This window comes from Ornithorhynchus anatinus, chromosome 3, assembly GCF_004115215.2.
Source record: "Ornithorhynchus anatinus isolate Pmale09 chromosome 3, mOrnAna1.pri.v4, whole genome shotgun sequence".
Classification (NCBI taxonomy): domain Eukaryota; kingdom Metazoa; phylum Chordata; class Mammalia; order Monotremata; family Ornithorhynchidae; genus Ornithorhynchus; species Ornithorhynchus anatinus.
Window position 1 is genome coordinate 20,052,209 of NC_041730.1, and position 15,417 is coordinate 20,067,625.

The 15,417-nt window shown below is 40.2% G+C and overlaps 1 protein-coding gene and 1 long non-coding RNA gene across 3 annotated transcripts; one reads left to right on the plus strand and one right to left on the minus strand.

Moving 5' to 3' along the window:
- Positions 1 to 582: 582 nt before the first annotated feature.
- Positions 583 to 12,597, minus strand: LOC100083850 (olfactory receptor 502-like). Of its 2 annotated transcripts, XM_029059165.1 has the most exons (4): positions 12,412 to 12,597; positions 10,214 to 10,333; positions 3,421 to 3,597; positions 583 to 2,403 (listed from the first exon to the last, which is right to left on the minus strand). In XM_029059165.1, the coding sequence occupies exon 4, from the start codon at positions 2,319 to 2,321 to the stop codon at positions 1,386 to 1,388; it is 936 nt and encodes a 311-aa protein (XP_028914998.1). In that variant the 5' UTR covers positions 2,322 to 2,403; positions 3,421 to 3,597; positions 10,214 to 10,333; positions 12,412 to 12,597; the 3' UTR covers positions 583 to 1,385. The 2 variants fall into 2 exon arrangements, with proteins under 2 accessions (XP_028914998.1, XP_039767343.1); XM_039911409.1 differs by lacking the exons at positions 10,214 to 10,333; positions 12,412 to 12,597 and adding an exon at positions 8,364 to 8,458.
- LOC114809994 lies at positions 9,858 to 10,399 on the plus strand. Its single transcript, XR_003757749.2, has 2 exons — positions 9,858 to 9,959; positions 10,199 to 10,399. It is a non-coding gene; the product is annotated as an uncharacterized LOC114809994 (long non-coding RNA).
- Positions 12,598 to 15,417: the final 2,820 nt, after the last annotated feature.

The window sequence follows — 15,417 nt, forward strand, 5'->3', positions numbered from 1 at the left end:
CCCTGCTGCTTCTCTAAAATAATAATATAATAAACAATATAACATCAATATCTTAATGAATACTCAAGGTGATAATATTTCCTCACATTTGAGATTCGTACAGGTTTAAAATGAAGAAGTGTATGATGGCAATTTCAATCATGCTTTAAGCTCCAAGATGTATCTGAATTGAACAGCACTCTGATTTGGAATATCCACGCTGTGGGTGCCCCAGCTAGAAATGCTGTCTCAGAAGGCACAGAGACTGAGAAGCTCTGCCCAGTGGCTTAGGGCAAATCTCCCAACTTGCTCTCCAAAGTTTGCCCTACCCTATTGAAAGGTTAGCAAGAGAAAGAAAACCAGTTCAAAGATACCTAAGGAATGGAGAGGTCATGGGATTTGTCAATGGCACTAAGTAGGGCAATTGGATGAAAGATGAAGACTAGAAATGTAACAGAGATTACCTCAGGACTTGGAAACAATGACTTTCTTGACTACTGCCACTGGAGAGACAATTGACAAAGGAAATGAGAATATGCCGTGACTGGACTTTCACTAGACATGTCTTTAAGAAATGAAAAAAAACCCAAGTTGGAAACAAAGTTTCATTACAGATAATTCAAACCAGTTTATTGAAGCAAAATTCAAATGAATCAATAAATCAATTGATGGTTTTCATCCAACATACTGAGTGTTTATCACTAAACTGTCTGGGAAGGTACAACAGAAGGAAAGCAGACATTACCTGCCATCCAGGAGTTTCCTATTTCAAAGGAGAAACAGTTTGTAATTGTTTACAATGAGAGCAGGAGGAAAAAGAATGATATAAATGGTGGATGAATGATTATGTTGAGATGAAATAACGTAATATACAATGAAATGCACCACTGAATATGTCAAAGCACCTATTTCCATTAGAGCACATGATTTTTTTACATTTTTTAGCTAGAGCATTATCGGGCAATTAAGAAACAATCTCTGTAAACATGGGCCTGACTGGCAACAGCTTGATGTGGTGTCAGAAGAAATGGGCTGTGAGCATAGCCGCAGAATGAATCAGTCAATCAATCGTATTTATTGAGCATTTACTGTGTGCAGAGCACTCTACTCAGCATTTGTGGATGTACAATACAACAGACATTCCCTGCTCCCTATGAACTACCAGTATAGCACAGCATGAGTTCTCCTCAACACAGGTTTTTACAAGAATGCAACCCTCGCATTAGAAGAAGATGGATGTAAAATGCAAAAATCCCCTTTATTGCTATGAATTTACCAGCGTAAATAATTCACACTCTACTGTGTAATTCTTGACATTTGACATCAATCAATCAATGGTATCTATTAAGCACTTACTATGTGCGGAGCACTGTACTAAGCATTAGGGAGAGTACAATATGGCAGAATTAGCCGATCCATTCCCTGGCCATGACCTTCCATAGGGCATCTTTCACCTCTTTGTTCCTCAGACTATAGATTACTGGGTTCAGCATGGGGATCAGTATCATATAGCAAATGGACACCAGCTTTTTCTGATCCATTGAGAAGCTGGAACTGGGCAGCAGATAAATAAACATTGTAGTACCATAGAATAAAGTGACCGTCATTAGGTGAGAAGTGCATGTGAAGAAAGCTTTTTGTCTTCCTCCAGAAGATTGTATTTTTAAAATAGCCAGCAGGATGTACACATATGATATCAGTGTCGTCAGAACGGTAACAAGCATAATAATGGCCGTGGATGCAGCAGGAAAGACTTGGGCAAGCCCGGGGTCCGAACAGGACAGCTTCAACAACGGAGGGACGTCACAGTAGAAGTGATTAATTTCAAGAGGTCCACAGAAGGTCAAACTAAATACATTAACTGTGTAGACCACAGTATTCAGGCAGCTGGCCAGGTAGGAAGCAGTAACCAGTGAAGCACACAGCCTCTGAGGCATGCAGACTATGTATAAGAGGGGTTTACAGATGGCTACGTATCGATCATAAGCCATCACTGCCAGAAGGCAATACTCCACTACTCCAAATGTAGCCGCAACACAGAACTGCGCCACACATTCTGGGTAAGAAATGGTTTTCTTGTCCAATAAGAAATTTGCCAGCATCTTAGGGGTGACGGACGATGAATAACACGAGTCAGAGAAAGACAGATGGCTAAGGAAAAAGTACATGGGCGTGTGAAGTTGCGAACTGACTCTAATGATTAAAACAATAAGCAGATTCCCCAGAAGAGTGACCATATAGATGAGGAGAAACAGGATGAAGAGGGGGATCTGTAACTGTGGATCACTCGTTAATCCAGACAGAATGAACTCACTCAGAGCGGTACGATTTCCGTTGGCCATTTACTGTCCTCCTGTTATGTGGGAAGAAAATGAATTACACCATCAACATTGTAGCGTTGGGAGGCCCGTAGGAGTAGAATTCCTGTAGAAACCAAAGATTGGAAAGACTGGAGAACATGAAGAGCTTTTGAAGACCGCTTTTGTCTGGAAATCCCTTCCCCATCAAATTGGCCAGATCACGTTGCCCTCTATCTTTAGAGCCCTTCTGAAATCACATCTCGTCCATAAGGACTCAGTCAGAAGATCTTTCTCTTGTCAGTTTGTCATCTACCCATATAATGATGATGATAATAATGATAATAAGAACAATGGGAATAATAATGTTAAGCACTTAGTATGTTCCCAGCAATGTGCCATCCTCCTGGATAGATAAAGATAAGAAGAGGGAACCTAGTTCCTGGCCCACATGGGGCTCATAATTCAATAGTATTTATTGAATGCTTACTATGTGCAGAGCAGTGTACTAAAAGCTTGGAATGTACAATATAAGACTGCTCCAACTACCACTTCAATCAATCAATTGCAGCAATCAATTACTCTTCATACCTGTTACATAGCTTGCATACACAATTATGTAAGAACGAATTCTAGAGAAGCACTAACCCCTATCCACTTTTTCTACATCCTATTCATCTATCTTCCCTGTTACATTATTAGCTCCTATTGGACAGTGGCCATAACTACTGATTCCATTATACTCTCCTCAATGCTTGGTATAGTGTGTTGCACATAACAAGTCCTCAATAAACTCAGTTGATTGACTGACTTCCAACCACTGCCTGAAGATGATAGCCACTAAGTCACTGGTCTGAGCTTAAGGCCCTCAGCTCTCCCTTGAAGCCAGGACTTACTTAATGTCCAGTCTCACAGTAATTCTTAGTTCACTAAAAGAACATTTCTTGCAAAGCACCAATACACACTACTCCAACTCTCTACTTTGCTGCAGAGCTCACTCATCCTCATTGCTGGCCCTCTCCACATGACTTCATTTTGTTTATCCTTACGATTTCATTTCTCCCCATTACATATATTACCTATAGCAGCTCCTCTAGCAAATTCTTAAATACGCCTCAGTGGGGAATTTCTTTGTCATACTCACAAAATTATTTCAATTTTTTCTCCATCGCCCAATTTTCTTCTTCATAAGCCTCCATTTAAAATTCAGAATCTATTCTTTGTCTTCTAGACATTCCACTTCTTTGAAAGCTTTCTTCTTTGAATTGTTTAGTAGGTATTGAAGATAGTCTATTTCCACATACTAAGGATGATGTTAGGTCTAGAAATAAAATGGAAACCGAAAATTCATCTGAAACTCTTCTCCTGAAGAATTAACATTGTACCCATGTTAGCCAACTCAGAAACTGCTTCCTTAAAATATAAAAGCAAGCAGCTGTCTATTCTTTTCAACAGCTATGTCTTTGAATATTTTCCCCAGACTATTTTCTAAATAACTATAATGATCAATTCAATTAAGAAAATTCTTGATGCACCATCCCTACCACAATTAAAACAAAAAGAAAATTATTTCCCCCCAAATTGAGCTTGGCACATTTATGAGCTATTTTGAAGAAAGGAAGTTGGGGAAGACTGTGATTTTGTAGGAAAATAATTACGACGATATGTTACACAGTAGCAGAATAGAGTATCATCTCAAAAGGGCTCTGCCTTACAATTTAGTGCCTCTCTTCACTTAAACTATATACTTCTCTGATTGAAATTAAAATTCCTAAAAATGATGAGTGCAGTCAGAAAAGACTGTAGCCAATGTGCACAGAGGAAACAACGTCTGATTTCTAAATGAATCTAGAAGATAAGATCAACAGTAATCTTCCACAAACTCAGTTCCCCTTTTCTTTGATGAAAAGGTTTTTGGGACAACAGCTATACCTGTGGAAGTATCTGGAAAAAGCTAACATTTCTTAACCATTAACGGGAATGGACACCGTAAGCTGCTTTTAGCTTCTTGGCTGGGTCCCACTCTATTGTACTGCACTGTCCCAAGACTTTAGTTCACTGCTTATCACATAGTAAGCACGCCAGAAATACCAGTGACTGATTGAATGAGGAAGTGGAGGGACAAGCAATTGCTTAGTACAGTCCTCTGCACACAGTAAATGCTCAATAAATACGATTGAAGTCATTAAGTTTTTCCCGATGACAAGGGTAAAGGGACCATTATCCTCTTCAAGTCAAAGAAGCCCTGGGCCTAAGAATTAGCCTTTATTTTCATCTCTTATCCTGCACTCTGACAGCATAAATTCAAGAATAGCTGATCTCTGTGGAGTTACATAATGTCATACTAACCTCCAACCAGGAAGGCGGAGGAAGAGAAGGCTGAAGGAGAGTCGACGTCACAAAATTCAACATTTTTCAAGAATAAAATTCCAGGAGTCCAATGGCAAGATGTTGGATATGAAAAGAGTTATCACTTAAGGCTAAAAAACTATCACACTGGGTAACAGAAGAATGTTTATATTGGGATTAGGGGTGTTTGGGGATTAAGTTCCTCAATTCCTCTGTCCCCTGTGATACTGTAAAAAGTGAAAAACATTATTTAATTGCTCTTTAGATCACCCAGGGGCTGAGACTAATCACCTGCAGGACCTCACAATTTCTCTGGAATCCCAAGTGATAGGGGCATTTTTGCTAAACAGGAGTTTCTGTATTATTCAACAAAGAAATCTGAATTACCCCTCAGAGGAATCTCACACAGCATGGAGTGGAGCTACCAAGGTTTCTTAATCAAGGGCTTCACCTCAACCACCTCAAATGATGTGAGCCTAAATTAGGACAGGGACTGTGTCCACCTTAATTTGTTTCTTAGAACAGTTCCTGGTACATAGTAAGTGCTTAACAAATACCATAATAATGATTAATTATTGTCTATCTAAACAAAGTCACATGGCCTAGTGAATAGAGAACAGGCCTAAGAGTCAGAAAGATTTGGGTTCTAATCCCAACTGCTCTACTTATCATTTGGGTGACCTTGGCCAAGTCACTCAATTTCTCTGTGCCTCAGTTACCTAATCTGTAAAATGGGGATCAAGATTGTGAGCACCATATGAGACAATGCGCTGGGTTCAACTTGATTAGCTGTTATCAAACCGCAGAGGTTGGTACAGTATCTGGCACATAACAGGCACTTCACAGATACCATAAAAAACCAGCAAAGAAAAAAAAGCAAATTTCTAGGCTCCAAATTTTCCCACTTAAAAGCCCCTCCTGGTAATTGGTTACAGACTTTTGGAAACACCTTCACTCTTTTAAGCAAAACAACCATTTAAAGCAGTGCCAGTAATGATTAGGAAGGAAGGGATTCTGGGAGTCAGTGGTATTTATTGAGTGCTTTGTGTGTTTAGGGCATTAAGAGCTTGGGAGAGAGCAATAGAGTTGAGTTTGTAGACACTGTTCCTGCCTCACGGAGCTTAAATCTGATCACTTCCTCACAACAGAAAGAGTTTGCTGACTTCTGTAACCTAAAAGGAGGAAAGGAGACTGTGTTCCCTTCTCAGTCTATCAATAGTTTGAATGAACACCAACTGTGAGCAGGAAATTGTAATAAGTGTTTGAAAAAAGAGTTGCTAGACACCATCTCTTACCTGAAAGAGCATACAATCTATGGAAAGAGGCAGGTGCTAAGATAATTTGCAGGTAGGAGGAAAGAGGAAAGTGGATCCGTACATGAGTTCTAAAGAGTTGGGTATGTATGCAAGTACTCCAGGTAGTTTAATAATATTAATAATGATAATAATAATGATGTTGGTATTTGTTAAGTGCTTACTATGTGCCAAGCACTGTTCTACACGCTGGAGTAGATACATGGTAATCAGGTTGTCTCCCATAGGACTTACAGTCTTCATCCCCATTTTACAGAGGAGGTCACTGAGGCACAGAGAAGTTGTGACTTGCCCAAGGTCACACAGCTGACAGGCAGCAGAGCCAGGATTAGAACCCATAACCTCTGACTCCTGAGCCCGGGCTCTTTCCACTGAGCCATGCTGCTTCTCTAAATTTAGAGAACATGTCTACTAACTCTGTTGTACTGATCTCTCCCAGGGACTTAGTACAGAGCTCTGCACACAGTAAGTGCTCAGTAAAAACCATTAAGCGATTGACTGATTGGTTCAGAAGCAGCGTGGCTCTGAACCTCAGTTACCTTATCTGTAAAACTGGGATTAAGACTGTGATCTCTCCGTAGGACGACCTGATGACCTTGTATCTACCCCAGCAATTGAAACAGTGCTTGGCACATAGTAAGCGCTTAACAAATGCCCAATACCATCATTATTTAGAGTATATAACTGCAAGGGTGGTACAAAGGGCTGAGATGGCAGTTGTAGGAATAGCACTGATGGTGTGGGAGGTAAATTAATCAGGGAAGCCTTCCTGGAAGAGTTGAGGGAGAAGGGAGGTCCAGGAAGAAGGAAGGACATAAGCAAATGTCAGACGAGGGAGGGGTGGGAACAATACATAGTGTGTAGGTTAGCTTGAGAATTATCCTCTTGGTAATTAATGATTTTATGATTGACAGGAATTGTGTATATTCTGAAACATAGGAGAAATCTGCCATGAAATCTACGTATTTCACATGAAATGAAGTCTCCCTAAGATCCATCTATACTGGGCATTTAGGGAAAGGAGTTCAGTCACTCAGGATCATTTCAAACTAGTTTCTCAAGCCACTAAGTAAAGGGATTGGAAAATTACATCAAGACTATACCTCCTCTGCCTTCAACAGACAATTTACTGGGAAAATCTACCTGAGACAAAATGAAAAACAAATAGTCATTATCAGTCAAACAATGCTTTTACTGATCATTAAAACTGTGGAATTGGTTAGGCACTTACGGTGTGTCAAACACTGTACTAAGTCCCCAAGGGAGATACAAGATAATCGCTTTGGAACCATTCTCTGCCCCACATGGAAGTCACAGTGGTCTCAGCAAAAACGGTCCCACTGCTCTTGTGACTATGGGTAGAAAGATAGGAGGGAGAAGCAGGCTTCTGTAAACCAACATAAATTATGCCATCTTCAGATGTGTACAAAGGGATCTGGGGAGGTTATACAAGTGTTTCCTCCTCTCCCCTCCTTACACACACACACACACTTTGATAAGTGCCTTAATAGGAAGGATCGTGTCTATTGATTTTATTGAAATCCCTGAAGGGTTTAGTTCAGGGCTCGGGATCAATATATATTTAATATATATTAGCAATTGATCCTTTGCTCAGCTGCAATATATGTGAGTGAACCCAATCTCCAAATCTGGAGGCGGGGAAGGGGGAGGAGCTCAGACTTGGCCATCTGGAATTGACATTTCAGAGGACTAGCAGTGTTAGTCATTTTCTTTTAATATTTATTAAGCGCTTAATTGTTCCAGGCGCTGAAATAGATAAAAGATAATTGGGTTGGACATAGTCCCTATCCTACATGAGGCTCACGGTCTTAATCCCCATTTTACAGATGAGGGAACTGAGGTACAGAGAAATCTAAGAGACTTGCCCAAGGTCACAGAGGAGACACATCCCAGAGCAGGAATTAGAATCCAGGTCCTCTGACTCACAGGCCAGTGCTCTTTCCACTAAGCCCTGCTGCTTCTCTAAAATAATAATAATATAATAAATGATATAACATCAATATCTTAATGCATACTCAAGGTGATAATACTTCCTCACATTTGAGATTCGTACAGGTTTAAAATGAAGAAGTGTGTGATAGATTAAACAATTTCCATCATGCTTTAATCTCCAAGATGTATCTGAATTGAACAGCACTCTGATTTGGAATATCCACGCTGTGGGTGCCCCAGCTAGAAATGCTTTCTCAGAAGGCACAGAGACTGAGAAGCTCTGTCCAGTGGCTTAGGGCAAATCTTCCAACTTGCTCTCCAAAGTTTGCCCTACCCTATTGAAAGGGTAGCAAGACAAGGAAAACCAGTTTGAAGATACCTAAGGAATGGAGGGGTTGTGGGATTTGTCAGTGGCACTAAGTAGGGCAATTGGATGATACATGATACATACTAGAAATGTAACAGAGATTACCTCAGGACTTGGAAGCAATGACTTTCTTGACTACTGCCAATGGAGAGACAATTGACAAGGGAAATGAGAATATGCCGTGACCGGACTTTCATTAGACATGTCTTTAAGAAATGAAAAAAACCCAAGTTGGAAACAAAGTTTCATTACAGATAATTCAAACCAGTTTATTGAAGCAAAATTCAAATGAATCAATAAATCAATTGATGGTTTTCATCCAGACATACTGAGTTTTTATCACTAAACTGTCTGGGAAGGTACAACAGAAGCAAAGCAGACATTACCTGCCATCCAGGAGTTTCCTATTTCATAGGAGAAACAGCCTGTAATTGTTTGCAATGAGGACAGGAGGAAAAAGAATGATATAATTGGTGGATGAATAATTATGTTGAGATAAAATAACGTAATATGCAATGAAATGCACCACTGAATACGTAAAAGCACCCATTTCCATTAGAGCACATGATTTTTTCACATTTTTTAGCTAGAGCATTATTGGGCAATTAAGAAACAATCTCTGTAAACATGGGCCTGACTGGCAACAGCTTGATGTGGTGTCAGAAGAAACGGGCTGTGAACATAGCCGCAGAATGAATCAGTCAATCAATCGTATTTATTGAGCGTTTACTGTGTGCAGAGCACTCTACTCAGCATATGTGGATGTACAATACAACAGACATTCCCTGCTCCCTATGAGCTACCAGTATAGCTCAGCACAAGTTCTCCTCAACACAGGGTTTTACAAGAATTCAACCCTCGCATTAGAAGAGGATGGATGTAAAATGCAGACATCCCCTTTATTGTTATGAATTTACCAGCATAAATAATTCACACTCTACTGTGTGATTCTTGACATTTAAAATCAATCAATCAATGGTATCTATTAAGCACTTACTATGTGCGGAGCACTGTACTAAGCCCTGGGGAGAGTACAATATGGCAGAATTAGCTGATCCATTTCCTGGCCATGACCTTCAACACGGCATCTTTCACCTCTTTGTTCCTCAGACTGTAGATCATTGGGTTCAGCATGGGAATCAATATCATATAGCACACGGACACCATTTTTTTCTGATCCATTGAGAAGCTGGAACTGGGCAGCAGATAAATAAACATTGTAGTACCATAGAATAAAGTGACTGTCATTAGGTGAGAAGCGCACGTGAAGAAAGCTTTTTGCCTTCCTCCAGAGGATTGTATTTTTAAAATAGCCAGCAAGATGTATACGTATGATATCAGTGTGGTCAGAACGGTAACAAGCATAATGATGGCCATGGAAGCAGCAGGAAGAATTTGGGCAAGCCTGGGTTCCGTACAGGACAGCTTCAACAATGGGGGGACATCACAATAGAAGTGATTAATTTCAAGAGATCCACAGAAGGTCAAACTAAATACATTAGCTGTGTAGACTACAGTATTCAGGCAGCTGGTCAGGTAGGAAGCAATGACCAGTAAAGCACACAGCCTCTGAGGCATGCAGACTACATATAGAAGGGGTTTACAGATTGCTACATATCGATCATACGCCATCGCTGCCAGAAGGCAATACTCCACTACCCCAAATGTAGCCGCAGCGCAGAGCTGGGCCACACATCCTGGGTAAGAAATGGTTTTCTTGTCTGCTAAGAAATTTGCCAGCATCATAGGGGTGACGGATGATGAATAACACGAGTCGGAGAAAGACAGATGGCTCAGGAAAAAGTACATGGGTGTGTGAAGTTGCGAACTGACTCTAATGATTAAAACGATGAGCAGGTTTCCGAGGAGAGTGACTGCATAGATGAGGAGGAACAGCATGAAAAGGGGGATCTGTAACTGAGGATCACTCGTTAATCCAGACAGAATGAACTCACTCAGAGCGGTGTGATTTCTATTGGCCATTCGGTGTCCTTCTGCTGCGTGGGAAGAAAATGAACTCCTCTATCAACGTTGCAGTGGTCTGAGACTCAGGGATGTAGCTTTCCTATTCAAAGCTTAAGATAGGAAAATGGAAGAGAATAAGATTTTTGATGAAATTACAAATATTCATGTTCCATTCAGTCATTCAACGGTATTTATTTCTAAGCTCCATTTCAAAAGAGAATGTAACTACCATACTCTGTTATAATGTATTCACCCAAGTGCTTAGTTCAATGCTCTGCACACAGTAAGTGGTTAATAAATACCACTGATTGATTGATTGATTATTCAATTCAATAGTATTTACTGAGCACTTACTATGTGCAGAGTACTGTACTAAGCGCTTGGAATATACAAATCAGCAGTCATTGCAGAGCACTCAGTACAATACAAAAGAGTCAGTAGATACATTCCCTGCCAACAATTAAGTAGAAATGCATGCTGCTCATTGTGGGCAGGGATCATGTCTCCTCCAGATATTGTACACTCATTAGTATTTAGCACATTTTTCTGCACACAGTAGGTGCCCAGTAAATACCTTTTTAAAAATGTCCTATTTCCTACTGCCTTCGCAGCATTTCTAGTAGATATCCTGCTTAATATGTGCAAAACTGATTTCCTCCTTGATCCTCTCTCCTCCATCCCATTTTTCCTTCACATTTGACAACGCTACCAACCTCCTTGTGTCAGATGCCCAAGTCCTTAGCATTATCCTCAACTTTTCCCTCACTTTCAACCCCTCTGCCTGGAACTCCCACCCACCTCAATTCTGGCAAATCACAGCTCACCCCATCTCCAGAACCCTTCTGAAGCCAATTCTCATCCAGGAGACCTTTTCTGATTAATTTATCTTTACAAATTTAATAGTAACAATTATTATTGTTGTGTTATGTATTTAGCACTTACTCTAGGCCAAGAACTAGGCTAAGTGCTGCATTAAACAGAGGATAATCAAAACAGACACAATCCCTGTTCTACTTGGGACTAACTGTCTAAGAGGAGATCAACCACAACCTCAGGCCTTAATAATAATAATAATAATGATGGTATTTGTCAAGCACTTACTATGTGCCAGGCACTGTACTAAGCGCTGGGGTCGATACAAGCAAATCGAGTTGGACACAGTCCCTGTCCCATGTGGGGCTCACAGTCTCAATTCACATTTTATAGATGAGCGATCTGAAGTCCAGAAAAGAGAAGTGACTTGCCCAAGGTCACACAGCAGAGGAGTGGTGGAGCCGGGGTTAGCACCCATGACCTTCAGACTCCCAGGCCCTGCTCTATCTACTACGTCAGCTATACTTCCACCCATAACACTTCTATATATAGCATACATATCCTGTTAATTAAACAATAATTCATAGCTCCACCCATATTTTCTTTCTCCTATCTGTAATTTATTTTACTGTCTATCTGCCCTGCTATAATGTAAGCTCCTCGAAGGTAGGAATGATACCTACTAACTCCATTTTACTCTCCCAAGTGCTTGGTACAGTGTTCTGCACAAACAGATTCTCAATAAATTCAGTTGACTGATTAATCTTCACCACTGGATCACTGTTTGGACTGCAGGCCCTCAGGTCTCCCATTAAAACCACAAATTACTGAAGGGTGTCCTACAGGAAAGAGAACAAGCTGGGAGTCAAAAGTCCTGGGTCTAATCCCAGATCTGCCACTTGTCTGCTTTGTGACTTTGGGCAACTCACTTGACTTTTCTGAGCCTCAGTTCCCTCATCTGAAAAATGGAGGTTTAATCTTACGTAGACTGTGAGTCCTGTGTGGAAGGGGACTTTGTCCAATCTGATTATCTTGTATCTACTCCAACAATAGCAATAATAGCAATCATTAGATCGTAATAGTAATAATAATGATGATGATTATGATTATGATAAAAATAATGGCTTCTCATGGTAATTCTTAGTTTACTCAAGGAAGATTTCTTCCCAGGGACCAATGCGTATTACTCCAAACTTCTACTTTCCCACAGAGCCCAGTCATTCTTGCTTCTGGTCCTAAGCTTTTTGACTCCATTTCCTTCATCCTCAAGAGTACATTACCCCATTATTCATATTAATTATAACAATTCTTCCACCACATCCCTTAATGTACCTAAATAGGGAATTGCATTAGATTGTCATACTCACAAAATTACCTTAGTTCACTTTCTGAAAGCCTGCCATTTTTTTTTCACTTGAACTTCCAGTCACCTAACATTCACAGTCTTCTTTCATTTTCTTCCAAGGCACTCCATCTCTCAGAAAGATTTCTTCCTTTTAAGAACATTTAGTAGTCAGTGAGGATACAGTAAGTCGGATCATGAAGGATGATTCTAGATCTGGAAATCAAGCAGAACAAAGAATGACCTGAAAGTCTTCACCCAAAGGAGATATTTTAGCAATGAACCCACGTAAGCAGAGAAGCTGCATCTTTAAATTATAAATACAAGCAGCATTCTATACTTGAGAACCTTTCGATTCAAGTGCTTCATTTAAAACGGAGTCACTACAAAATTGTTTCACACTGTTCTGGGGTATCCCATTTCAACAAAGTGTAAAATGACAGTTTCCTGTAGGAAAGTATATACTATGAAATAAATCACTTTTCTTATCATTTACAAAATCAAGTGGAGGGTCTCTTCAACAGGGCTCTGCCTCACAACTTGGTGCCTCTCCACACTTAACTTGGTCAAGTTTCTGCTCTAAAATTAAAATTTTAATGAATGTGCCTTGCAGTCAGAAGAACCTGCAGCCAATGCATACACAGAAACAATGTCTGATAGGACAGTGTCTGATAGATTTTTAAAGGCATGCAAAAAATGAGGCCTACTGGAATGTCCAGTCAACAGGACACCTTTTTTTTTTGATCAAAAGAATATTGGAAAAACATCTATACTGTTGGAATGTTTAGAAAGCCTAACCTTCAGAAGGTACAAACAATCTTATCTATTGATAGGTAATTTCCTGGGATAACGAGGAAGGACAAAAATTGAGCTTTTTTTCCCTGTTGAAGAGAGGAAAGGAATTTCTAGCCTCAACTGAATGCAATCCTGAGCCTAAGAATGGGCCTATTCTTTCTTCCCTATGCCTGCACCCGTCGGCATGAAGGACCGATATCTGTGGATTTATTTAATCATATTCTAATTTCCAGGAAGCATAAGAGGTAGAAATGGCAGAAGAAGATTCAGTCACAAAATTCCATTTTCATTGATCCAATCCAAGATCTCGCTAACAAGTATGTTGCTGGGGAGGAAAAATGATCTGTTACTTGAGGCTCAAAAAGAAATGCCCTGGGTAACAATGTCATGTTTATATTGGGCTTAGTGGTGTTTGGGGACTGAGCTCCTGAAGCCCTCTGAGACCCTCATGATACTGCAAGCAGTGAAAGGCATCAATTAATTGTTCTTTAGATCACCTAGGTGCAGAGAATAATCACCTGCAGGACTTCAAAATTTCTCCAGACTCCCAAGAGATGGAGTCTTTTTTGTGTGACTCATATTGAATCAGAAATGAATTTCTCTCAACTCCAGAAGTCTGAATCATACTTCAGAAAAATCCCATGGGACGTTAAGGAATGGAATAGCCAAGTTTTCTTTTTCACAGAGCTACACCTCATCCTCTTGATGCAGACATCTACCTTAACAAAGCATTTTGTGGACAGGGAATGTGTCTGCTTATTGTACTCTCCCAAGTGCTTAGTACAGTTTTTCCCACACAGTAGGCATTCAATAAATACGACTGAATTAGTGTACTAAGTGCTGGGCAGATAGAAGATAATCAGGAGTCTCACAACTAAAGTAGGAGGGAGAAGAGCTATTGAATTCCCATTTTATAGCTGAGGTAACTGAGGCACAGAACAGTTAAGTGATTAGCCCAAGATCTCACAGAATGTAAGTGGCAGAACTGGGGTTGGAATCCAGGTCCTCTGGCTCTGTCCACTAGGCCAAGCTTCTTCTCTAATAATAATAATGAAGTTGAGCTCTATTTTGGGGGGCCAAACCCCCCCGATAATGTTACAGGGTTACAAAGGTACCTTACACCCTTTTAGACCATTCTGGAACCATTTAGGACATTGTCCAGTAATGATTAGTTAGCAAGGGATTCTGGGAGTCTGACCACTTTGTTTCAGGAGAGAGTTGTCAGACTTTTGGCCATCAAAGAGAATGCAGGGTGAATGTGTCTCTTAACCAATCTATCAACAGAATTTAATGAACAGAAATGTACTCTGAACTCTGTTGTAAGTACGAGTGACAGTATAATCTGCGAACCAATCGTAAGTGTTCATGACAGTACAATAGAGTGATGAGACATCCTCTCTGCCCTCATAACCTTCTCATCTAGGAAGAGACACAGGCCCTGAAATGATTTACAGATAGTTGGATGATAAAGCAGTGAATATTTAAGTCACACGATATAAGGCTGTGAGTTCTTAACTATATGGTTGGTGCAGAATACTTGGGTGGTATATGGGGGGTAAACCCGGAGGGGAGAGGAGAAATTAAACCAGGGTGGCCTCCTGAAAGAGGTGAGATTTCAAAATGGCTTTGAAGGTGGCTTAGCAGTTTGAGCAAGGATCTGGGTTCTAATCCTGGCTCCACCACTTGTTTGCTGGGTGACCTTGGGGAAGTCACTGAACTTCTCTGTGCTTCAGTTACCTCATCTGCAAAATGGAGATTAAAACTCTGAGCCCCATGTGAGACACAGACTGTGTCCAACCTGATTAGCTTATATCTGACCCAGGACTTAGTACAGGGCCTGGCACATAATAAGTGCTTAACAAGTACCATTAAAAAAAAAAAGCTCTATCATCTGCTGCTGCTTCTAAAGATTAGAAGCAGAGAGTCATGAACAAAGCACAATGAGTAGGTCAGCTAAAACTCTAAATTCCTGTGAAGGACTCTATGATTAACAGGAATTATGAGCACCTAGAAAAATAGATTTCTGAAATGAAATCTATGTATTTCACAGGAAACGAAATCTCCTTGAGATGAAAATTTTACTGCATGGAAAGAGGAGCACTCGCTCAGGATCACTTTGATTTAATTTCCAAGGCCACATTTGCACTAATTAAAGACAAAATAACTCAAGAAAATACCCTTCTCTTTCCCCAATAAATTCAAAATTTTGGCTCATTCTACACAAGACAGAATGAAAAAAGAATA

Excerpts from the sequence above, each read along its gene's own strand:
- LOC100083850 (XM_029059165.1), bottom strand. The coding sequence starts at position 2,321 with ATGGCCAACGGAAATCGTACCGCTCTGAGTGAGTTCATTCTGTCTGGA.